General features: G+C 40.7%; 1 protein-coding gene across 7 annotated transcripts in view; it reads right to left on the minus strand.

The window, feature by feature from the left end:
* The window catches only part of KIF1A (kinesin family member 1A), a 229,126-nt gene that overhangs the window by 72,519 nt on the left and 129,603 nt on the right, over positions 1-27,004 (minus strand). For 4 of the 7 annotated variants that reach the window (XM_073674513.1, XM_073674511.1, XM_073674514.1 and 1 more), the window contains exons 12-21: positions 24,126-24,204; positions 21,915-22,057; positions 20,054-20,253; positions 18,013-18,092; positions 17,763-17,838; positions 7,900-7,979; positions 3,843-3,949; positions 3,654-3,737; positions 1,993-2,173; positions 1,225-1,297 (exon numbers count right to left, since the gene is read on the minus strand). In XM_073674513.1, coding sequence (XP_073530614.1) covers positions 1,225-1,297; positions 1,993-2,173; positions 3,654-3,737; positions 3,843-3,949; positions 7,900-7,979; positions 17,763-17,838; positions 18,013-18,092; positions 20,054-20,253; positions 21,915-22,057; positions 24,126-24,204 — 1,103 coding nt within the window. The remainder of the gene's footprint in view (positions 1-1,224; positions 1,298-1,992; positions 2,174-3,653; positions 3,738-3,842; positions 3,950-7,899; positions 7,980-17,762; positions 17,839-18,012; positions 18,093-20,053; positions 20,254-21,914; positions 22,058-24,125; positions 24,205-27,004) is intronic. The other 3 variants (XM_073674517.1, XM_073674516.1, XM_073674515.1) reach the window with 1 other exon arrangement.

Genomic DNA, 27,004 nt, shown 5'->3' on the forward strand with positions numbered 1-27,004 from the left:
ATTTTCTGAAAACGTATATGTGATCAGTGTGATGGAGAAAACACTGTTTTGAATACCTGGCCTGTAGGTAACTATTTTGAACAGCAATCCGGTGTCAAAAACTTCGCTGACACACTGAAACAAATTTTTAATGGAGGCCAGAAATGGCAGTATTTTCTGAAAACGTAGATGTGATCCATGTGACGCACAAACCACAGTTTAAAATAGCTGGATTTTTAGCACTGTAATATGAAAAGGACCTGGCTGAATTCTGCAGTGCCAACAAGCAAATGGTGCAGAAAAACGATGTTCTCTGGATAGCTTTTTAAGCAAATAATGAGGATTAAGATCCAAAAAAAAAATTATTCCTGGCCCCTGAGACCCGGGCCTATGTCTAGAAATGTCTAACAGCAGCAGCAGACAGAATTGGAATGGAGCTTCTTGTGCTATATGCACTGCAGTCTGCTATATACACCCTGCCTGCCTATATACACTGCCTGCCTGATATCTCTGCAGATGGATTAGTCCTGAGAATGACTGTTTGTTGAGATGGATATGTGTAATATGCTTCTGTTCTACCTACACTACCTAATACACAAGTACTCGGCGAGCTCCAAGCATTTCGAGTGCTGAGATGCTCGGGCGAATACTGAGTACTTGCGAGTATGCGCGCTCATCACTAATGACAACAGCTCCCGGTATCTCCTTACTATTGTTAAGTGCACACTCAAGTATTTATGCTCAAGTATTTTGCAAAAGTATTATTCAGTCATTCTGACATTGATTTTTTAAGTAAATACACCAGCCTCATTAAGTCTAAGATAGCTACTAAACCACTTTATAACACCCTTTTAACAACTTTGCTTCCATGTCAGTGCTCTGAAACGTGATTGTGGGGTTCAGGTGAATTTCTATATCATTTAGGGATCTAATAAAGGCCCTTAGGCTTGCCATGTGATCACTTTTACACTAACAGGACATAATGCACATTAATTCTATGATATAAGTACCTAAGTGTCTTAAAAGGACTAAAATAAAGGTTCAAAAAAAAATTTTAGAAAAATATCACAGTTAAAAAATATCAACAATATTTTTCCATAAAAATAGTTTGACTTTGCAAAAGCGTTAAAACCCTCAAAGGCGATATCTTAAGCCGCATTTATGCCACATGTTGAACTACAGTAAAAGAAATATATCAGCGCTTCAACCTAACCTATTCCCATACATATTCTGTCAAGGTCTTACAAGTCTCTGCTGCTCCAGGAGGTAATTTGCTTCCTCGCGTTCTTTTCTGTACTGATCTTCCAGTTCCTGAAGTCTAATGGAAAAAAAGTGGATGCATTATGTTAAGTACAGTGAGGTCCTCTTTGACATTTAAAGGTGCCCATATATCTTATAAGCATTTTGGCCAATGGCTATCTCTTTAGAATCTATAATACATATTAACACTTGGCTTAGCTGAGTGTTCATGTGTTTTTGATGTTGAGAGGGAAATAAGCTGCTGTCAGATTCCTCAGGGGACGGCTTATACAACCAAAGAGCAAAAGAATTCTGCATTGAAATTCAACATGCCCAACCTTTCTTCCAGGGAAGTCAGGTGAGCCCCGTAGACATTGGATGGTTGACCTTTCTTGACAAAAATATTGTGTTTGGTGGCTTTAAGTATGTCAACATGTCTACATTTGAAAGACAAAAACTAGATTTTGTCATGAATACAAAGCAGGGCCTGATTTTAATTAAGGACTGATAAATGTACACTCTTCCTGGCCTGAAGGATGTAATACAAAGTTAGCAAGAACAATCATCATGATTTGTTACTTTTGAGTGAAAAGTTAATCTTGGGTACAAGGTCATCTCTCCATTAAAACCAGTAAGTAATGGCTTATTGTCATCAGTTGGTAGAGGTTCCTGTTGGGATCCGCTAATGATATGACTGTTATGGCACGTGATTGACATGTCATAAGAAGAAACGTATCTGAAAACCAAATCTCTTTGCTTTACGCGCAGACTCACCTTTGCTCCATCTCCTGCTTCATGTCAATACCTTGCTTCTCGAGTAATTCCCGCTGAGCAAAAGCCCAGTCCACAGGTTCTACAGGAGTCTCTGCACAAGGAGTACGTTCTCTCTCCTGGCGGGCTTGTTCAGGGTGGTTAAAGCGAAACACATGACTCTTCCCCATAATGATTCGATTACCTAAATAAAAAACATACGTAAACATGAATGAGTGGCTACGATCAGTGACGCTAAGAAAGTTCTCCCAAAAACGGATTTAAATAACTAAATAGCTTACTATACTATTACTTAGTCTAACAGAAGATGACTCAAGAAAATATATTACTTGTTGATTACTCTTAAAGGGTCTTTTGGGTATGGAAGATTTCCAAACTATATCTTTGAAGTATGCCACTGTGCGAGCAGACAGTGTCATACATTGTCTACAGGCTTCCATTTTGGAAAACCATATACTTGCGGTATACTTATTTTTACTGTATATGTTTGTTTGCAATAGCACAGTCTGTAGCATTATTCCATCTCTGTTTTATTCTGCAAAAAAAAGCTACTTTGGCCTGATGAAGGCCAGAGCATGATTTTTGGTCCCTGTTGGGTAAATGGGAGCCTATCCTGGTGCATATAGCAAATGGACACCAGAGAATGCAATGTGAAATGCAATGTGGAAATATTTTTATTTATAAGGCAGATGTACGGTAATTTCAGTACATGCAGTAAAATACTATTCCTGTTATGATCTGCAACATGTACTAAGGAAAGATAAGGGAAAACTGTCCCTACAGTAAGACTAAGCTGAATCCCTACGATGTAGCGGGCTGCCTGTTCCTAGCGAACAGACCCGCCTTAGTCCTCGGCTAGTCTGAATGAAGACCTATAGCATAAGGGGAGGAGTCCCTAAAAGAACTAAGGACTGGAACAAAAAAGGGACAGCTCCTAAACAAAGAAGTTGTTGCAGAACACAAAAAGACAAACAGACAAAAAGGTACTAGAGGTCCCGGAAGGACCAAGCGAACTGACAGAGAACGGCACAGAAGCACCTGGCTAGAGAAACAGTCAAACACTGAAGTCCAGCACAGCCAAAAAGGCGGAGCTGGAATATAAAGGCAGATGGACCGCAAAACACAAGAAGGAAAAAACAAACAGGAGGGTTCTAACAATTCCAGGGTCTCTTGAAGTAGAATTTGCTTAAAGGGAACCCAACAGCTCCCCTAAACCCCCCCAAACCGCTCCCATGTATTTTGTTGATACCTTTATATCCTTCCTAACAAGCTGCTTTGATAGTCTTATTGATTCCTTCATATACCAAAAAACAATGTTATAACTGCAGTAGTGATAAGATAATTAGTGGGTGACTAGTCATGGAGGCATTGTTTTCCCCAGAATAGTCATCCCATTGATTATGTTATCATGCCCCACATGGCATTGACAGACTCAATCTGAGCATATTGATCAGCCATTAGGATTCGTGGCATGTCATTGCAGATATTGGCTTATTATTCTCATCAATAAATTCATTATATTGTGTTCTCCTAATTATTGACTGAAGCCACAAAGTAGCTTCTTTCCTTATCTACTGGTTATAAGTATATTTGCTTTCCAGGTAGCTTCAGGTACTTCTTACTTATCACAAGGCCTGAGTATGGGGTATACTGTATATTCTCACCTGATCGAAGCACGCACGGCTCTGTCACTTTCTTCCCATTAACATATGTGTCGGCCCCTTCACAAGGCTCAAGTGTCACCGCAACTGTGAGACGGGAAAAAAATAACATTAAGTATTTCTTACTACAAATGATGCTCTCCATTACTGAGCTAAGACAATGTTGCAGCACAAAGTATTTGATCATATTACCTGACCCGCAGAGCATCATATCACTCCGGAAAATACAGTGCTCATCACGGATAAAATGTCCACTGAGGACAATGTCCTGTCTCCTCTGTATGTCCTCACGTCCAACTCTGCAGAAAGAATTATGAAAAATAATGTGTCATGTACCCAATACTCACACCATTTATAAGGAAGCTATCAGAACTAAGAGGACCACTTCTCTTACTATATAATCAAAAAAAGTTCATCCCATGCTCGACTTTCTTCTGTTCTCTACAATTATTATTTCTTTTTCTATCTCCTGGACTTCTTCTGTTATTAAATTCCAAATTCGCCAGTAACCAACTCTTTAAGGCTCTATTCACATTTGCGTTTGCACATTCCATTTGTTTTCGGAAAAGGCAAACTAAATAAGTCCTCCATTGTATACTAACAGAAGAAGAGGGTCGCACTAATTATTATGGGGTCCATTTGGTGGCCGGTTTTTGAAGCATAAAAAATAAAGATACAGTAGAACTTTTTCTTCCATTCTAAAAAATGGAACCCAAATGGACCCTATAATAATTAATGGGGCTCATCTGTTTATCTCTGTTGCATACTAGTAATGGATCACTCATCTATGTATGGTTCTTAAAACAAGACATACAAATAAAGTCTGAACGGACAAGTGAACAGGGTCTTCACATACAAGCTAAGACCCAATAAGTCCGATATGCATGCAATTTATTATAACTTTTCGCTTTAACTAGATACTGCCAGCTTGTCTCTCTCCTCTAATACTTTCATAGAACAAAGCCAAGTATGGTCTAGTATATTTTAGTATATTTCATACATACATATCTGTATACGGTATATCTATGTAAAGTCAGGGACCAGAAATTTTTGGACAGTGACACACTTTTTTGCATGAATATGAAACAAAGCAATCAAGATGTAATTAAAGTAGGGGCATTAAAGGGAACCTGTCAGCACAGATTTCTTCTTGTTAGTAATGGCGGGGTAGTGCAGTGTGGATTGTTACCTATTTAAAATGTTCTTATTGCAATTTGCAGTCTTAATGCATACTAGATATATTCCCACCTCGTGACAATGGGTTCCACACAGTTGCGTACTGCCAATGGCGACAGACCATGCGGCCACTATGGGGCCCGTGAGTCGGGGGGCCCGGTGCCAGCTTCGGCACTGCCACTTACCCTGTCAGCTGACACTATCTCTCCCATCATTCCCCCTTTGTCTGAGAGGGAATAATGGGAGAGAGTCTGAGCTCTGTGACGTCTCAGGGCAGAGGACGCGATGATGTCACTACAGCGCACCCTCTGTGCTGAGCATTGCAGAGTGTCAGAAGACGCTGTAGAGACCAGAGCAACAGGGGAACAAGGAGAAGTGAGTATTTGTTTATTTTTTATGTATGGAGGACTATATGGGGACCATTATACTGTAGGGAGCACTATGTGGGACCCATTATACTGAATGGAGCAATATATGGGGCCTATTATACTGTATGGAGCACTATGTGGGGCCATTATACTGTATGGAGGACTATGTGGGACCCATTATACTGTATGGAGGACTATCTGGGGCCCTTTTCACTCTATGGAGCACTATATGGGGACCATTATGCTGTATGGAGCACTATATGGGGTTCATTATACAGTATGGAAGACTATATGAGGCCATTATACTGTATGGAGGACTGTGTGGTGCCCATTATTCTGTATGGAGGACTATATGGGGCCATTATACTGTATGGAAGACTGTGTGGTACCCATAATACTGTATGGTGGACTATGTGGGGCCATTATATTGTATGGAGGACTATCTGGTGCCCAGAATACTTCATGGAGGACTATATAGGAAGAAAATGACTTTGTAAGGGCTGCAAAGTTGTGAGATATGCTCTTCTGCGACCTCGCTGAATATTAATGTTATTTTGAGGGGAGGAGGGGTGCCAAATAGAACTTCTGCTATGGGGCTCCATCATTTCTATGTACGCCCCTGGTTCCACAGCACTGGACTATCATGCTGTACTCATTATCTGGGCTTTAATCACACATACTGCTCCTTTATTGACATAAATTAAATTAAATTAATAAAATAAGGAATAAATGATACTGGTGCCGCTCTGAGAGCTGTGCCACCCCCGGCGATCTTGTAACATTATTTATGTCATGTGATCATTGCAGCTTATTTGTGTGATGGAACTGTGAAGGCTGTAGCCCTTCAGTGGCCATTGATAACTTTTTTATTTTTTGGTCAACATGACTGTATAAGGGCTTGTTTTTTGCATGACAAGTTGTACTTTTGAACGACACCATTGGTTTTACCATGTCGTGTACTGTAAAACAGGAAAAAATTCAAAGTGCGGTGAAATTGCAAAAAAAGTGCAATTCCACAATTGTTTTTTTTTACCATGTTCACTAGATGCTAAAACTGACCAGCAATTATGACTCTCCAGGTCATCACGAGTTCGTAGATACCAAACATGTATGGGTTCTTTTTTATTTAAGTTATGAAAAAAAAATCCAAAGTTTGCAAAAAAAAAGTTGCCATTTTCTGAGACCCGTAGCGTCTCCATTTTTTGGGATCTGGGGCCGGGTGAGGGCTTATTTTTTGCGTGCCAGGCTGACGTTTTTATTGATACAATTTTGAGGTACATACAATCTTTTCATCGCCTATTATTGTATTTTCTTGCAATGTTGCGGCGACCAAAAAAACGTAATTCTGGCGTTTTGATTTTTTTTCTCATTACGCCGTTTACTGATCAGATTAATTCTTTTTTTATATTGATAGATCAGGCGATTCTGAACACGGCGATACCAAATATATGTATATTTAATTTTTTTATTGTTTTATTTTGAATGGGGCGAAATCATGGGGGTGATTTGAACTTTTATATTGTTTGAAACATTTTTTTTTACTTTTCACATGCTTCAATAGTCTTCATGGGAGACTAGAAACTGCGATCATCCGATCGCTTGTGCTATGAGTAACAAAAATGCTTACTTGCTATTAGCATCAACGGCTGGACGATGCTCATAGCATCCCGGCAATGACAACGCAGGGGTCTCCTGAAGACCCCAGGTTGTCATGTTAGCCCATCGGCAACCCACGGTCATGTGAAACAGGTGCCAAGGGGTGGGATTAGTGACGCGCTTCCGGCGCGGCCATGTTAAATGACGCTGTCGGAGATTGACAGCGGCATTTAACATGTTAACAGCAGCGGGTGGATCGCGATTCCACCCGCAGCTGTTAGGGGCACATGTCAGCTGTACAGATCAGCTGTCATGTGCCTGAAAACATGCAGGCTCAGCGCCGGAGACCGCATGGAGTGCAGGGATATGACCTTGGACGTACTCATACGTCCAAGGTCGTAAAGGGGTTAAAAGGAATCTGTCACCAGGTTTTGCAACCCCAACTGAGAGCAGTATAATGTAGAGGCAGAGGCCTTGATTTCCGCAATGTGTCACTTACTGGGCTGCTTGTTGCAGTTTTGATTAAAAAGTGTCTTATCTGCTGCAGATCTGCCAATTTTATGAATGCTGAGCTCTGTATAACTGTCCTCCCACACACATACCACTGATTGCCTGCTTTCTGTATACACTGTGCATAGGCAGAAAGCTGCCAATCAGTGATGGGGGTGGGGCTGGACTACCGGCCAGCAGGTTTACTAGTCTTCTAGTGATAATTTCCTGCTAACAAAATATTAATTTTATAAAAAAAATTGCAGAAAACAGACCAGTAAGTGACACGTCACTGGAATCAGAGTTTCTGCCCCTACATTATTCTGCTCTTAGATTAGCTGTCAAACACCTAGTGACAGAGTCCCTTTAAGGAAGATTGGATCTGATTACAGTTCAGACAATGAGTACAGTAAGAATTGTCCATCCTATTCTTCATATACTTAAAGATAACCACTCTACAAGATGGTGAGTACACACTATTGTATGGTATACCATGAATTGGGCTCATACAACCTCAGTGTTAGAATAAGTAATAAATTCCAAAAAATAAAAACCCACTGATAATAGCAGATAGTGTATACTTTTATCACATATATAACTTATCATATGTCTGTTCTCACCTTGTAATGCCATCTTTGATGTAATATAATAGACACTCAGACATTAGAGGATCTTCATTGAGATTCACAAGGTGAGGAGTCTGAGAAAAACAAAAAAAGTAAAGAAGACATACAATTTAATAAGATGCAATAACTATGGACATTGCATATAAAATAAAATAGTAGATAGTAGTGACTAGTGTCACAGGAAGAATAAGTTCTGCACGCGGAACATTTCTGTTCTAAAAAACTGACACCAAATGGAAACTAGACGAAGCCCATTAGTTTGAAACAGGAATGCACAGGATGCTAATTCTGTTTATCTGTTCTGTTTGTTCTAAGTGGGACAGAAACAGAAAAGATAAATGCACATGTGAACTGAGACTAAAGAATGAAGGGGAATCCAGCAAGCGCTGCAGATGCTTCATTCAGCTAGCTAGTATGTATATGTGTCCCACTCAATGAACCCCATATTAACAACTAGCCTAAGGATAGGCCATCAATATGAAAGTCCCGGAAAACCCTTTTAAAACGAAAGTTCATAGTATTTCAAACTGTATAAAGAAAGAATCGGGGAAAAAATGTCCTAGTGATTCCCATGACATTTGACATTCACCGTATTCTACATGCACAATCCACTGAAGAAGAGAAGAGGCCGGGAGGTAGAAGAGCACACCAAACCTGCACCAACCTCTTTTGGGGAATAAACCCCCACAAGTTCTGAGTACATGTCCAGAGGTGAAGAGATGATCTGATAATCCCATGGAATGAGAACGTGAGTGATTGGGACATAAGGCAACGTAAAAACAAAATGACAACATAAATATTCACAGCCTTCGGCTACGTACACAATAGAACCAAATGGTTAATATTTTATGTAACATACATTTGTTAGGTGCGAAAGATGTAAAAAATAGACAGATTACAGTGAGCATGTGCATTCGGATTTCGCTGTGTTTAAGGCTAGTTGTGAAGAAATATAAACTGTAAATTATTAAAATATTAATGACAAGAATGAAGTTTTCTATGAATGGGAATCAGACACCCTAAGTTAACAATTCTTTTCCATGTGTCTAAATGGAAAAGAAAAGACACATCAGCAAGTAAGCAGTTCTATATTGACTACGGACCTCCTTAAAGGGGTTTTCCATTACTATTTGACCCCCTTTCGTATGTCCTATCTCTACAACAATTGCTTTTCTAATATACTTTCATTATCTGCACTTCTTCTATGAGCTCATCTCCGTGTAGGTCACATAAATTCTTTGCTGACATGCAGGCATTACCTCCTGTATGTGCAGTCCGGTCCGCCTCTCATCTGGGCACAGCATTTGGATGGAATAAGTGGAGCACATCACTCTGCTCCTGTTGTGAATGACTGACAGCGCATCTGTACTCCAATGCATCGGCAGGGTCAGTCTACGCCACGCAAGGGAAGCTCAGATGACAAACTGCACTGTCCTCTGCACTGACTCTGCCAATTCTGCCCAAATGCCAGGCCCTTCAATTGATAGCCGCTGCAATGTGCTTTCTAATGACAAGCACAAGTCGGAAAGTTTTTATCCTCTTAACCCCTTAAGCCCCGCGGGTGGTTTGCACGTTAATGACCGGGCCAATTTTTACAATTCTGACCACTGTCACTTTATGAGGTAATTACTCTCGAACGCTTCAACGGATCCCCCTGATTCTGAGATTGTTTTTTCGTGACATATTGTACTTCATGATTGTGGAAAAATTTCTTCGATATCACTTGCGTTTATTTGTGAAAAAAACGGAAATTTGGCGAAAATTTTGAAAATTTTGCAATTTTCAAAATTTGAATTTTTAAGCCCTGAAATCAGAGCGATATGTCACACAAAAGAGTTAATAAATAACATTTCCCACATGTCTACTTTACATCAGCACAATTTTGGAACCAAAATTTTTTTTTGTTAGGGAGCTATAAGGGTTAAAAGTTGACCAGCGATTTCTCATTTTTCCAACAAAATTTACAAAACCATTTTTTTAGGGACCACATCACATTTGAAGTCACTTTGAGAGGTCTTTATGACAGAAAATACCCAAAAGTGACACCATTCTAAAAACTGCACCCCTCAAGGTGCTCAAAACCACATTCAAGAACTTTATTAACCCTTCAGGTGCTTCACAGGAATTTTTTGAATGTGGAAGAAAAAAATGAACATTTAACTTTTTTCACAAAAATGTTAATTTAGACCCAATTTTTTTTATTTTCACAGGGGTAACAAGAAAAAATGGACCCCAAAATTTGTTGTGCAATTTCCCCTGGGCACGCAGATACCCAATATTTGGGGAAAAAATACTGTTTGGGCGCACGGCAGGGCTCGGAAGGGAAGGAGCGCTATTTGACTTTTTGATTGTAAAATTTGCTTGAATAATTAGCGGACGCCATGTTGTGTTTGGAGAGCCCATGTGTGCCCAAACTTTGGAGCTCCCCCACAAGTGACCCCATTTTGGAAACTAGACCCCCCAAGGCACCTTTCTAGATGCATAGTGAGCACTTGGAACCCCCAGGTGCTTCACAAATTGATTCGTAACAATGAAAAAGTGAAAAAAAAAAACACTTTTTCATTTTTATGAATCAATTTGTGAAGCACCTGAGTGTTCCAAGTGCTCACAATGCATCTAGATAGGTGCCTTGGGGGGTCTAGTTTCCAAAATGGGGTAACTTGTGGGGGAGCTCCAATGTTTGGGCACACAGCGGCTCTCCAAACGCAACATGGTGTCGCTAACAATTTGAGCCGATTTTCCGTTAAATTTGTTAGAGGACACCATGTTGCATTTAGAGAGTCCCTGTGTGCCCAAACATTGGAGCTCCCCCACAAGTGACCCCATTTTGGAAACTAGACCCCCCAAGGCACCTATATAGATGCATAGTGAGCACTTGGAACCCCCAGGTGCTTCACAAATTGATTCGTAACAATGAAAAAGTGAAAAAAAAAACACTTTTTCATTTGTATGAATCAATTTGTGAAGCACCTGAGGGTTCCAAGTGCTCAGTATGCATCTAGATAGGTGCCTTGGGTGGTCTAGTTTCCAAAATGGGGTCACTTGTGGGGGAGCTCCAATATTTGGGCACACAGCGGCTCTCTAAATGCAACATGGTGTCCGCTAACAAATTTAACGCAAAATTGGCTCAAATTGTTAGCGACACCATGTTGCGTTTGGAGAGCTGCTGTGTGCCCAAACATTGGAGCTCCCCCACAAGTGACCCCATTTTGGAAACTAGACCCCCCAAGGCACCTATCTAGATGCATAGTGAGCACTTGGAACCCCCAGGTGCTTCACAAATTGATTCGTAACAATGAAAAAGTGAAAAAAAAAACACTTTTTCATTTTTACGAATCAATTTGTGAAGCACCTAGGGGTTCCAAGTGCTCACTATGCATCTAGATAGGTGCCTTGGGGGGTCTAGTTTCCAAAATGGGGTCACTTGTGGGGGAGCTCCAATGTTTGGGCACACAGGGACTCTCTAAATGCAACATGGTATCCGCTAACAAATTGAATGGAAAATCGGCTCAAATTGTTAGCGGACGCCACATTGCGTTTGGAGAGCCCCTCTGTGCCCAAACTTTGGAGCTCCCCCACAAGTGACCCCATTTTGGAAACTAGACCCCCCAAGGCACCTTTCTAGATGCATAGTGAGCACTTGGAACCCCCAGGTGCTTCACAAATTGATTCGTAATAATGAAAAAGTGAAAAAAAAAACACTTTTTCATTTTTACGAATTAATTTGTGAAGCACCTAGGGGTTCCAAGTGCTCACTATGCATCTAGATAGGTGCCTTGGGGGGTCTAGTTTCCAAAATGGGGTCACTTGTGGAGGAGCTCCAATGTTTGGGCACACAGGGACTCTCCAAATGCAACATGATATCCGCTAACAATTTGAGCCGACAATTTGTTAGCGGATATCATGTTGCATTTGGAGAGTCCCTGTGTGCTCAAACATTGGAGCTCCCCCACAAGTGACCCCATTTTGGAAACTAGACCCCCCAAGGCACCTATCTAGATTCATAGTGAGCACTTGGAACCCCAGGTGCTTCACAAATTGATTCATAAAAATGAAAAAGTGTTTTTTTTTTCACTTTTTCATTTTTACGAATCAATTTGTGAAGCACCTGGGGGTTCCAAGTGCTCACTATGCATCTAGAAAGGTGCCTTGGGGGGTCTAGTTTCCAAAATGGGGTCACTTGTGGGGGAGCTCCAAAGTTTGGGCACAGAGGGGCTCTCCAAACGCAATGTGGTGTCCGCTAACAATTTGAGCCGATTTTCCATTCAATTTGTTAGCGGATACCATGTTGCATTTAGAGAGTCCCTGTGTGCCCAAACATTGGAGCTCCCCCACAAGTGACCCCATTTTGGAAACTAGACCCCCCAAGGCACCTATCTAGATTCATAGTGAGCACTTGGAACCCCAGGTGCTTCACAAATTGATTCATAAAAATGAAAAAGTGTTTTATTTTCACTTTTTCATTTTTACGAATCAATTTGTGAAGCACCTGGGGGTTCTAAGTGCTCACTATGCATCTAGATAGGTGCCTTGGGGGGTCTAGTTTCCAAAATGGGGTCACTTGTGGGGGAGCTCCAATGTTTGGACACACAGGGGCTCTCCAAACGCAACATGGCGTCCGCTAACAATTTGAGCCGATTTTCCATTCAATTTGTTAGCGGACACCATGTCGCGTTTGGAGAGCCCGTGATGTGCCTAAACAGTGGAGCTCCCCCACAAGTGTCCCCATTTTGGAAACTATACCCCTCAAAGATTTTATTAAGGTGTATAGTGAACATTTTGAACCCAGAGGTACGGCACATTATTTGTTTACATTAGGTCATCATATTGAATAAGTTTTCATTATTCTTGAGCGCAAGTGCTCGCTACTTGAGTTTGCATCGGGTACTCAGGTATGCACCATGTACAGCGTGTGCTCAAGTGACATGCTCGAGTCCCTGCTCCGCATGTTTCACGGTTATTAGACACCCAAAAAAAAACATGCGGGGATCGCTCGTGCATGGCAGGCAATCCCCGTAAAGTTTTTTGGCCGCGAAGCATATGGGGCAGAGACTCGAGCATGTCACTCAAATACCCACGATACTAAATGCATACCAGAGCACCCGATGCAAACTCAAGTAGCGAGCACTTGCTCTCAACACTAGTCGCCATATCGTCATCTTTTTTTCTTACTTTTGAAAAAAATCCCAACCCCAGCCCTAACCCTAGCACAACCCTAGCCCCAGCACAACCCTAGCCCCAGCACAACCCTAGCCCCAGCACAACCCTAGCCCCAGCACAACCCTAGCCCCAAACCCAGCCCTAACCCTAGCCCAATCCTAACTCAAGAGTTTATTTTTGACGCCGTTCCTTGTGCGGTATAAGTGATTAGACGACTTTATTCTTCGGGTCGGTGTGATTACAGCAATGCCAGAATCATATGGGGTTTTTATGACTGACAGCTGTCACACACTAAAAGACGCATTTTTTGTAAAATCTAGTTTTTGCATCGCCATATTTTGAGAGCTATAATTTTTCCAAATTTTGGCAGACAGTCATGTGACGGCTCGTTTTTTGCGGGATGACTTGACGTTGTTATTGGTGCCATTTTCAGGCACGTGACATTTTTTGATCGCTTTCTATTCCGATTTTTGGGAGGCAGAATAAACAAAAACCAACAATTCAGGAATTGTTTTTTTTTTTTTTTTTTATTCTGTTCCGCGTGTGGTAAAATTGATGAGGCAGCTTTACTCTTCGGGTCAGTACGTTTACAGCGGTACCACATTTGTATAATTTTTCTATGTTTTGGCGCTTATACACAATAAAAGCTATTTTATAGAAAAAAATATTTTTTAGTATCGCTTTATTCTGAGAGCTATAACTTTTTTATTTTTCGGCTGATGGAGCTATATGGCGGCTTGTTTTTTGCGGGACGAGATGACGTTTTCAGCGGTATCATTTTTATTTATATGCGTCTTTTTGATCGCGTGTTATTCCACTTTTTGTTTGGCGGTATGGTGATAAAGCATTGTTTTTTGCTTGTTTTTTTTTTTTTTTTTTTTTACCGTGTTCACTGAAGGGGTTAACTAGTGGGACAGTTTTATAGGTCAGGTTGTTCCGGACGCGGCGATACCAAATATGTGTACTTTTATTGTTTTTTTTTTATTTTTTTTATAATAATATTTATTGATGGGTACATTATATTTTTATTTTTGGTGTATTATTTTTTTTATTTTTTTATAATATTTTTGCACATTTTTTTTTTTTTTTTTTTTCCACTTTCACACAGTTTATACACTTTATTACTTTGTCCCACTCTGGGACTTTCACTTTTTTTTTTCTGATCGCCTGCATGGCACAGGAATGGAGCACCATCCCTATGCCATGAAGGCTGTCAGAAGTGCACAGTGTGAAGATTGCTTGGAGATGCACTGCGCATGTCCAAGCAATCTTCCTGCTCTCTGGTGACCCGGATGTTGTCATGACGACATCGGGTCGTCATGGCAACACCCGGGAAGCCTTTGCAGACTGCGCTGGAAGCCGGAAGAGGAGGTGAGTATCGGCGATCACCTCCCCTTGCCCCCGCAATGCCGCGATCGACTTCGATCGACTTCGATCGCAGCATCGCGGGGGTTAATGTGCTGGGAGCGGTGCGTGACCGCTCCCTGCACATAGTACCGGGTGTCAGCTGTGACAATCAGCTGACACCCGGCGGCGATCGCGCCCGCACAGCCTGTGTGCGCGCGCGATCGCCATGACGTACTAATACGGGTCTGGCTCTTAAGTCCCAGGGCACAGACGCGTATTAGTACGTCAGATGTTATTAAGGGGTTAATATATTTCAGTCATCATATTATATAGCACTGTGTACTTACAATTGCTCATTTTGCCTTTCTACCCAGCTAATTCTTCTCTTTGCTTTGCTCTATGTAGAAACAGGAAGTCTCTTTTCCCTGCTTTTATCATTCCTCTCTTCAACTCCTGACCCAGCTGCTCCCTGTGAGGGACTTTTGCAGTGACTTATGACGCATACAAGGAAAATTGACCTCCTGTTTCTATATAGAGCATAGAAGCATTCAGCTAGTCAGTTTTTAATCACATGATGTCATTGACCTAATGGAAAAGAGAACAATTAGCTGGGTAGAAAGGCAACTGTAAGTACACAGTGCCATATCATATGATTGCAATATATTAAAAGGATAAAAACTTTGATGAGAGGAGGAGTGCTTCTTTAAAGGCACCTCCGCCTCCATCAGGAGCTGAGTGACGCTCCCTTCGCATTTTGTCCAGATCTTGTCCCCAGATGAGGGGCAGGTTGGACATAACAAACAAGTAATAATGCCTGCATGTCAACAAAGGATTACATGCCCACACTGAGATGTGCTCATAGAAGAAAAGCAGTGAATGAAAGTATATTAGAATAGCAAAGCTATGGGAACCTCTTTGAAGTTGACCGTTTAAACACAGTTGCCCCAGAAATGTTCCAGTGGTGCATGTGTCATACATCATTCAGTATGGTTATATGTATGTGAGTATGGGAACATCTGAACTTATTTTCAGCACGTCCCATTCAGTATTTGGATATGAGGACTAAGGTATTGATGAGTAGTTACAGTTCATTCTTTTCAGTGCAATCAGTAATCCTTGATGTTGACCTTGATTGATCAAAACATTTAATATGACTACTGTATCACTAGCTGATCCAACATTCATGTTTTGTTATTTTCCCATTACTACCAGAGGGGTAAATGTGACAAAAAGCCAATTAAGGCGAATCCTATGAGCTGGATAATGTCAGAATAAGACTCACCTATCTAAAAACATCATTGGTAAACTAGTGGTACAATGCTGCTATGTGTAGATATATAGGCCAATAAACCACAATGATATCACAAAATGCTCTATGTGTATCATGAAGATGACCTCAGTCCGTATGCTCTATCGTGGGTCATATGGACATCATATAGAGGGGTCCCCCTGCTTGGCACAACCTTTATGTGCCAGAACAAAGAGTGAGCTTCAGTTTACTCCTGCAAAATCAGCTGTTTCCCAGGGGTGCCAAGAGCTGGACCCAGGGGTATCATGAATTGTCCCATGGTCACATTCTGAAAGAAGATGACTCTGAATAGGATGAATTATGAGGCTAGGGTCACACATCCGTTTTCTCCACATCCAAGAAAATCGGGTCGATTAAGCCAATCACACTCTGATCAGACTCTGATCCGATTTTCTCGGAGGTGGAGAAAAAAACTGTTTTCCTCCTTCTCTATAATGTCAGTCCGTGAAAATCGAATCACACTCAAATGTTATCCAAGTGTGGTCTGATTTTTTTCCACAGACCCATAGAGTTGAATGGGCGAGTGCCATCCAATTTTTGGAGGCAAATAATGCTTGCTGCAATTTTTTTCCACTATAATAAATTGCCTTCTTTTTGGATCTACTCTTATGCTTGTATAGAAAAGCTGCATCACAAACAGCATGTGTGATTCCATTCTTATTGTACAGCTGCATTGACACTGAAAGATAATCATAAACGAGCATTATTAAAAATGTGTAAACAGGCTGCTGACCGCCTGATGAATGAGTAAAATGCTCATTCATTGGGCGAAATTATCTTTTGTGCTGAACAAAAAAATCATCATTCTCGGCGGTGCATCATCCTGTGTAATCAGGACAGTGGCAGCCTATGTACACTGAGTGGTCTATTGCAGATCGCTCAGTGCACAACGTTTACTTTAGTCTGCTTGAACAAACTGGTTGTTAAACGACCACCAGTCTGTAAAAGTTTACTGATCGGTGGTCGTATCGTGCTGCTGGTCGGTTCAAGTAAATGGACCCTTAGTCACAGACAAGATTTTTTTCTTACAAAAATTAGATTATCCAATTTTGTTTCGTCATTCATCTTATGGTAAGTTTAGACGAGCCGATAATTGACGAACGAGTGTTCGTGAGAATACTCATTCCCAATCATTGGACGATAAATAGCAGCGGGAGATTAGATTGTTTATTCTGGCATAAAAATCATTATTATTGGCAGCACATCGTCCGTTTGCTAGCACATGTACACAGGCTCGTGAACCTGTATCGAACCACTCAGTTATAAGAGATATAATTAGGTGCTATTTACTTCTCAACGAGAACCATAGAATGTTACATATAACACCTATCTTGTTTAATTTAATCCCCTAAAGCTATAAAGCTACATGTGGTCTGTTTTCCAACATGTTTGGAAGAGTCGTACCCCATTCTACCCCATTTTAGTGTCAGGCAGTGTACATTAAGGGTGGAGTGGCAGTGCTTGGTAACAGTGTTCGGTAGTGGCCAGTATTATCGTTTGTCATTGGTATTATGGGGCCACGGTTCTCTCTCTCGGGTAGCCACTTGGAACACGAAGTCACAGGTTTGTTTTTTTTATATCACACAGTACCAAAACAAAACCATAAACATAAAATCCCTAGCCTTGTCCAGGCGCTAACTAAACAATACAGATCCTGGCTACTCATACATGGCTGAGCTAGTCCCAGTTCGGTTACACAAAACAGCTATTGTCCACAGCAACCACTGATACTGGCAGTTTGGTTCACTCGGCCTGTGCATTCTCTTCTCAGAGAAATTCTGGCTTGTCTATCTCCAGCTCCCACACAACCCACTCTGCTCAGCTTCCCCCAGCTGACGGACCAGTGAGCACATGGCCTGGTTCTAGTCATGGCTATCCAGGTGCACCTGATCAGGACCTGGAGTGCTAGGACTTAACCCTAGCCTATAGTATGTATATAATTGCATGTATAGATATGATAAAATGTTGTATATACTGCATTAAACAAGGTAAAATAAAAATGTTGGCCCCAATAAGTGTCACAAAAAATTCCTACATTTACCTTTTTAGGCGAAAATACTCCAAGTGTTCCTCCATCTTCTCTCATGGCCACCCCCATCTCTGCTAATAAAGCCTCTCTGTAGGAAGAAGAAGAAAAACATATTATCAGACTATGGGCATTGATCAGCCATATACGTAGGTCTCATCTGCACAGAATAATTATGATTTTATTAGGAATTATGAACGTACATGTCTGTGAATAAGTATGGGGTCATTATCTGAAGTGCTTTCATGGTCAATTTGTCAATTACCTGTCCATACGTATAGCCTCAGTGCGTCGCAGCTTCTCCTCCCACGTCTCATTTAGCTCAGCAATGATTTTCTCAGTTTCCTGATTTATGAGAATAGAAGATACTGAAATAATACACTTACATTACAGTATTAGTCATTTAGATAAGCATTGACATAAATATATTAAAAGGGTTCCAGTAGTATCTTCATTGATAGCAAATGGTGAACTGATCATAGAAAATTTGTGAACCTGTTTGATTTTGATCATATCGTCAATGAGGTAAAATAATAGATGTACTTTTCACATTTATGGCAAAATTAATGCACCGACCCATTAAAGAAGCACTCCTCCTCCCATCAAAGTTTTTATCCTCTTAATATATTGCAATCATCATATTATATAGCATTTTGTACTTACAATTGCTCATTTTGCCTTTCTACTCAGCTAATTCTTCTCTTTTATCTGCTCTATCTAGAAACAGGAAGTCTCTGGTCCCTGTATGACTCATTCCCCTCTTCAACTCATGACCCAGTTGCTTCCTCCTCCCCCCTTCCAGGGACTTTTGCAGTGACTCATGACTCATACAGGGAAAATTTACCTCCTGTTTCTACATAGAGCTTAGAAAGATTCAGCTAGTCAGTTTTTGATGTCATAGATCTAATGGAAAAGAGAAGGATTAGCTTTGTAGAAAGGCAAAATGAGCAATTGTAAGTACACAGTGGTATATAATATGATGACTGCAATATATTAAAAGGATAAAAATTTTGATGGGAGTGTTTCTTTAAATACATTGTATTCATTATTATGTCAGCTATGGCTTAATTACATGGTCCTCATTTGAACATAATTTTGTTTTGTTCAATTTAAATAAATACTAAATTCTGTTCATGTTTTCTGAAACAAAGGTCCAAATCCCCTGCATAGCAATAAGGATAAATTACACTTCTTGCTGTCTATAAGGGTAGGTGCACACAATCGTTTTCTCTCCATCCAATAAAACAGTCTGATTTTTCTGATGAAACTAGTGGGATCAGTCTGATAAGTGGGATCAATTCTCAGTGGAGAAACAAAAGAGTTTCCCCACCTTATCCCTTATGTCAGTTTATGAAAATCGACCCAAAATCGGATGTCATCCTAGTGCAGTCCAATGTTTTCCACCGACCCATAGACTTGCACTGCCAATTTTGATCCGATGCTCGGATCAAGATTGGATATGTCACTTATTTAAAAAAAATCAAACATGTGCACAGTCCCATAGAATATCACAGGTACGAGTGCTATCCATGAAAATATCAGATATAATCGGTTGTGTGCACGATCTCTTAAATGTCATTAAATGGAACTTATCAGGTTGAAAATTGGATCTGATCTGCAGGTAGGATGTTGTAGAGTAGGATCAGATTGATAGACATTTTTGTGGGAAAAGTTTCAGTAAAACTTGCATTTTAATTATTGAAATCCTTAGTGTTTATATGCACGGAGGACCAGTGGGTGGTCATCACTCAGTGATTGACAGTGTTCGCTGTATGACTGCATGCAGAGATAGCAGTCAGTCACTAGTAGGACCGCCCACTGGACTCATATATATAAAACACCGGGGATTTCAATCAATAAAATACAAGTTATACTGAACACTTTCCAACAAACCTATATATTATTCTGCTCAGCTTCTCCTTCTTTATACCATGCTGTTCACAGATTGGACAGGATGTATAATGTGACAGGTTCCCTTTAAAGGAAGCATGAGAGCTTATTACAAAAACCAATATACAACAATAAAACAGCCAAAAATAAAAGGTCCCACTATTGGCTGATACAGGTAGGCAGAATTTATTTATTTATGCCTATGTAAAAAATTTGTAGCATTGTCTCGTAAAATAAGGAAATACTTGTAAAACCCTAGAGAGACTGCAATTTACATCACAACCACTGGCCACATATAGATACATATAGCATAAATATCTCCTAACAGAGTATCTATTTTTCTCTGGAAATGTCCAGCCAAGAGGAAAGGTAAGGAAGGACACATCTGCATAGCAGGTTGCATTTGTAAAGCCTACCTTGAGTCTCTCTATAGCCTCTTCGCTTCCAGGTGTGAATGCAAGACGCTCATGTAGGCTGCAGACAGAAGCAGCTCGACTGGACAAACCAGACATAGAAGATGAAGGACTCATTCCCGTTAGGGCATTCACCGCTGTGAAGAGATTGTCAGGAGGATGACGCGTGTGTAGTACATTGGCGTTATCCACAGGACACACATCTATAAAGAGCAGAAGCCAGAGAGAGAGGGGATACCGATCCAGAAGGATACGGGGAAGGTGCAGACGAGAAGGGACACAGATGGTGCAATGTAATGTACAAAACAGTAGAAGTGGTCAGATATATTGATATGAGACAAGAGGTGAACAATAGGAAAAGCATAGGATAGTTAGAGAGAAGGAAGGCAAATGTTAAAAAAGAAAAGATCATGTTGTACAAAATAGATATGTGAAAATGCAGAAAGAATCAAAGCAGGAGAAAAGTACATTGTAGTCCAAGGTATGGTGCAATATAGAAATAAACAAAAGATGGGTAGAAAAGTGAAGGTTTAGGAAAGTTTGTAAAAGTGGAAGGATTCAGGACAAGCAGGGAAGCGAGAAAAGAAATCTTTGATTGGATGTTGTCGATACATCATGTGAGAGGAGACAAGGAGCCACAAATATAATGTATCATGTGATACATCACACGCCTTACCAGTGTGTACAATGTATCATATTATATTTGCATTTCAGAATTACAGATTAAATAAAGATGGTAAATTTGTAGATTAGGATGAACCTCCACCTACTGCACCAGAAGGACTGGGGACCCCTGATCCACGGAGCCTGGGTTTTTTATTGTATCCATACCCTGCTCTGTGTCTGCGCTCAGCCAGCAGCTGTGCGCTCCTGTCTCCTGAGCTGTGCCCCTCTCTGGGGTAGTGAGTGGTCTGAGTTATCGGGAGAGGGAGGGCCTCAGGATCCGAACCCCCACCGATCTGCTTGTAATTATAAGGGGAATGTAATATGACAAAACAATACAAAGTTTTAGTTATTCTTTAAAGGCTGTGCTGTGGACACCTTTGACTTGGAAAAATGTTTTTTTTTTCATATCTTAGTAGTTACCTTTAGTTAAATAAATTGCACTACGTTTCAGTCTGCAATCTTTATTCCTTCATTCATTTTTGGATCCCCTTATATGAAGTTCAAAGCCTCATCAAGGTATACCTCATTTCTCCTATGGGAGTTTCCCTCCCTGTAATACATGCTGTATTTGAGGTCTGTGTGTTTTTAGGGTGTTCCTGCATTGCTTTCATGTATCAGCACTTAACACTGCATTTTCTCATCTCCATAAGCTTTCCTCTTTGTCTCTAGCCTGTTTTGCCTGAGCTCTACAAAACTGTAGATAATTTCTTACCTTTCTACTGAAAATCTGTACAGCTCCCTTCTCCTTCTATCAAGGGAGGGGAGAGCAGAGAGACCTGTCAGGAGTTCTTAAGACTTGTATCTTTTTTTGGCAGATCACTCAGCTAGATAAAGGACTAACAGCGCAAAATTGTAGAAACTGTAATTAACACTATTTAGAAAGTTGATTACTTTTGCAAGAAAAAAAGAACAAGAAAAAAAATTCCATGTGAAGGTGTACATAGCCTTTAAATGGGTTATCGTATTCAATTATGGTATATTCACAGGATACACCATAAATGTCTGATAGATCTCACCTCTGGAACTACCTCAAGAATAGGATCTCTTCTTGTGTGAACCTCACAACCTGGAGTGTACATTACATACAATTTAATATATATTTTTAAATTCTTCTAATTGTCAGAACATATCAGGAAAACACATAATGAGATCTCAAGTAGGCAGGGGTGTATGGTGATGGTAATGATGGACCACTCACTGTCAATAATATCAGATAGCCCCTGGGCTCCAAGCAGCTCTCTCAGACGTGCCACCTCATCCTTCAGCTCACGGATCAGACGATTATTTGGATCTTCGTTGATGACAGCATTGCATCGGATCTGTTTGGCACGGTCAGCATATCTGCAAGAGTATACAACATCTTTTATAGCCCATTCACAGTAACCAACAATAGCCAAAACAGGAGAACAGAAATAGTGACATTTCATTAATTCCCGAGCTTAAAAAAAGGACATAAATTAAACTGCAATCTACAATTCGTGATTAGTCTGTTCCTTGTGTTGTCGGCAGCTGGAACTTCTCAGTTACGGAGCTGCACAGTACAGCTCGTTGATGGAGTAGTGGCCGCGGCTGGGTACTGCACATACACCACTATAAGATGATTTTTATGCCACAGATATTTTATCTGCTACATAAAGCGCCTTTTATGGCTTCCCTTTCAAATTTTCTATAAATTAAATAGTATTTTTAGGGACCTGATATAGAGAAAGAGTACAACAAGAATGTGACTTGAAACCCTTCAGAGGCCCAAAGAGGATAGAGGCCTGGCCATTCCAGTCCCTCGATGTACTTCATCTCTTCCCAACTGCAGCATCTCAGAGGCTGGGGCAAACCTGAGTTGCCCTCTTCCTCTGCCAGAATGATTTGGCACACTTTAGGGGTAAGAAATTTTGCAGAAACCTTGGAAGGGAGTAATCTTTGGAGCTGTGACCCTTCATATGTGACTATTAGAGGGATTCATAAAATTTGGTCTAAAGCCAAACTAAAAGAAGGATTAGTGGGGTACTCCCAATGCTCGCCAATTTGGAACCCTAACTACCCAGAATTCGATAAACAAGAAGGTTTTAAGCTTTGACAAAACAGAGGACTCACAAATAATTCAGAATGATCAATTTAAAGCCTTTAAGAAACTTCAGGAGGAGTTAGATATTCCAAACAAATGCTTTTACCAGTATTTACAATTGAGGCATGCCTTCACACTACAAAATAGATAATATACTTAAAGAGGGCTCAAAGCGAGGTATTATTTTGCTTTATTACAAATGTCTGATGGAACAGGTCCTTAAAAAGAGAGGCTGCACCCTTAACACTAAGTGGGAACAAGACGTGGGTCCAATTAGTGAAGATACGTAGGAATGATATCCTTCATATGTTCCCAGTGTAACAATGAGTGAAGTACAAAGGCTGTCACAATATTACATGACTCATAGAGTTCGGCAGTGCTAAATCTAATTACCAAAGTATTTGAATGCAACATCCCCTCAGATTCTATCATATGTTTACTGGGCTATATTGGTGACCTACCAGTTGAGCAGGCTCAAAAGATATCTATTCTAGGATTACTTTACTTGGTCAGGAAATGAATTGCCCTTCACTGGAAGGATGAAGCTCCCTCTAACATACATGAATTAATTCCTGATGTATGCTTCGTCCTGAAAAGTTTGTATTTCAAAGATTTGAGAAGCTATGGGCGCCATGACTGTACTCCCCTGACCTGGTTCCTCTAACTCTGACTTGGTCAAGATTATTACTATCTCCAATTACCAACTAGGTGACTCCCAAAATAAATAGTTTTACATATATAATTGTTTTAAAGCTTGTATCCTGGACTAAATTTACACAAAATTCTTCGGGAAAACCCAAGTCTCAGATAGAGACTGAGGGTTTGGTCATGAAGGATTGTAGACCCAGAGATGGTGGGTACATTCTGGTACAATAGCTGTTAGTTATATATGTGTTGGACCTTGCTAACGAATAGGATGTATTCATTTGACAACAACATTTTTGCTTCTTTGTATAATGAGAGATGGGTAACGGGTGGGAAAAGTAAATGGATGATCCTCTGGACACATTAATGAAGAAGAGGATGATAATACTTTTGGAATTAAAGAGGACTTTGTTTTGATGGACACTTATTGGGGTCTGAGTATGGTATAGGAGGGGTTAGTAGGGGTTAGGGTATATGTTCGGACTTTTTCGTTTAAAAATTATCTCAGTTCAAAAAAGGATAGGCCATCAATGTTAAAGTCCTGGACAACCCCTTTAAAAGCAGCATCTTACACTAAGTAGTTTCACTGTTTGGTTCCTTTGTCATGCATCAGTATTACAGGTCTTACACTAAGTAGTTTCACTGTTTGGTTCCTTTGTCATGCATCAGCATTACAGGTGAATAAAAGACAAAACATCTCACCGCAGGGTACTAAGGGTCTCATCATAGTTAATATCTGCAGGGCTGAGAGCAGCAACCATAGCAGTGCGAGAGTTTCCACCTGAAGTGCACAAAAAGAAGATTTAATTACTTTGATTTTCAAGAAACACATCACATATCCAAAGAAATATTTTGGGGCCTCATTTATCAAAACTGTCTAAATCCCCCTCCCCCTTCCTGTGTTAGTTGCCCACAGCAACCAATCACAGCTCAGCTTTCATTTTTTAAACAGCTCTGTTAAAAAGAAAGCTGTGCAGTGATTGGTTGCTATAGGCAACTAAGACACTTATTCTTTTGGACAGTTTTGATAAATTTGACCCAATAATGAAAGCCAGATAGACTGTTATGCAACTGATCTGTCATCTACATGAATTCTGTTTCTTTGTTCTCTGCAATATAGACATGGAATTGCAAAACACAGGTATAAGTTAATTTCATCTGCTGTGTTAACCCCTCTAAAGCCTGCATATTCACTTCCATCTTTGCAAGACTCAAATAATTGTATAAGTTCATTTCATCTTACTGTGTCTGTTCCCAAATGAAGTAAGGTTATCTCACTTGCTCAAAAGACTTGAAGGTCCATGTTGGCCTGCAAGCTCGTTTGTTTGCCTTTGCATATTATTGCCTCCGTCCTGAGTTAAAATAAGACCGAGATCTAAGCACAAACTTCCCTATAAATTTAGACCTAATCAAGGGAAAGGCTCTTTGCGCAGATGGGCACTTGTGCAGATTTGGTCATAGTGTCAGTCAGTTAAACATGTAAGACAGGGCAGGAGACAGGTATGCCTTGCAAGACATTCAAACAAACTTGTCTCCAATTCGCTTGTGCTACAAAATGTATATACCATATCTGTTGTACCATTTATGTTCTAGCTGCTGCATTCTTTCAAATTCATTGCCCTTTCACACACTTTGTGCACTCCATCCAAATCAGTCCCTCTCTCCTCCCTTCTCCCATGTACAGCTTACATGCTCTTTTCACATTTTTAAACCAAACAAGTCCATCCACTCCCATCGTACAGCTCAAGAGATGCTCTCACAAATCACTGAACCATCTGATTACTCTCTGTACTCTCCTTCTCCTAGTTGCAGATATCTCCCCAAACCCAGGCTCTCATTGTTGTATTACATTTAATTCCTTCCCTGTTGCATGTAGAAACTTTACTAAACTCATTAACATTCAGTGAATGTCTTCTCCTGTTTACTTTAACTATGCCCTCTGGAATGCCAGATCAGTATGTAACAAACTCCTCTACATCCATGACTTTTTCCTTTAAACTTCTGGCGCCTACAGAAACCTGGATCCAGCACTCAGACACCGCCTCCATTGCCCCCTCTTTCTCGTAAACTGAGAACAGACAAGGTTAAGGTGTTGGTTTACTTCTTTCTTCAAAATAGGCTTTTCAGATCATACCCCCAGTGCCCTCACTTATCTTCCTGTCTTCTGAGGTCCACACTGTCAGACTATTTCACCCCATCTCCATGCAAGTGGCGGTTATTTACCGCCCTCTGGGCCCCTCCCACCAGTTTCTGAATCACTTTGCTACCTGGCTTCCACACTTTCTATCCTGTGACACTGCCACTCTCATCTTGGAGGACTTTAACATCCCCATTGATGATCCGCTCTCACTTTTTGCCACTCCTATTCTCTCTAACCTCCTTTCTCTGCCTTTGAAACATTATAATAAAACACTGGAAAGTGCCCTTGATGAAGCTGCCACCCTTACTCACAGAACAATTCGGCACAGATGGCGGCAACCTTGGCACACACTGCAAACATGTTTTTGTCACGGTTTCATAATTGACTGTGGAATGGGGACGCTGTGAGTGACAGCTCAGCCGCCCTATGGAATCTGGAGTGTGCTGGACTGTCGGTTTTGTGAGTGACAGCCCAGTCATCTAATCTAATCCTGAAGCGTGCTGGGCTGTCAGCATTTTGATTGACAGCACTGCTGCTCAATCTGGTCTGGTTGCTCCCTCCTCAGTCATAAAGTGTAGGCCCCAATCACCAACCTCAGTGCTTATGATCTGGACAATTATTTCATAGAAAAAAAAATTATCATATCAGACAGGAAATTGTCTCCCAATCCCCCAATATCATGGATCCTCTTCCCTCCCGCACTTACCAAGTTCACTTTACGTTTTTGAACGTTCACAGAAGAAGTTACCAGGCACCTCGCATCTTCTCACTCTACTACCTAAAACAGTGACCCTATTCCCTTTCACCTTCTTCAGTCCCTCTCCCTATCTGTCACTACTTACCTAATAAAACATTTAACCTCTCTTTCTTTCGGTATCTTTCCCTCCTCCTTCAAACACGTCATCATAAATCCATTACTAAAAAAAATATCTCGACCAGAGCTGAGTTGCAGACTACAGAACTGTCTCTAATCTCCCCTTTACCTGTAACTTATTCCTCCTGGAATGCTTGGTCTGTTCCCATCAAATTTCCAATCTGTCAGATAACTCTCTTCTTGACCCTTTACAATCTGGTTTCTCTCTTGGTTCTCCTCCTACCTCTATGACCTCTCCTTAAGTGTATCAATTGACGGCTCTTCTTCCCCTCGTTTTACCCTTTCCGGGTTTCTCAAGGTTCAGTCCTAGGCCTCCTCTTCTTCTCTCTATATACAATCCCTATTGGATAAACCATCAACAAATTTGTTTTTCAGTAGCATCTCTATACTGCAAATTGGAGAGTGACATGCCAGGCCTGGCATGCTAGTGTAATGAGGCTTATAGACCATGCAATGCTGCTCTGGAAAAATTAAATATGCAAATTGCCTCTTCAGAGAGGAAGAGGACTAGAACTCTAGTGCCACCTAGGATTGCTACTTCTCAAAAGTCAATATCGACCCTTTAAC

The sequence above is a fragment of the Phyllobates terribilis genome, unplaced genomic scaffold (assembly GCF_046119375.1).
Source record: "Phyllobates terribilis strain yellow unplaced genomic scaffold, ASM4611937v1 Scaffold_3__8_contigs__length_932513732, whole genome shotgun sequence".
In the NCBI taxonomy this organism is placed as follows: Eukaryota; Metazoa; Chordata; class Amphibia; order Anura; family Dendrobatidae; genus Phyllobates; species Phyllobates terribilis.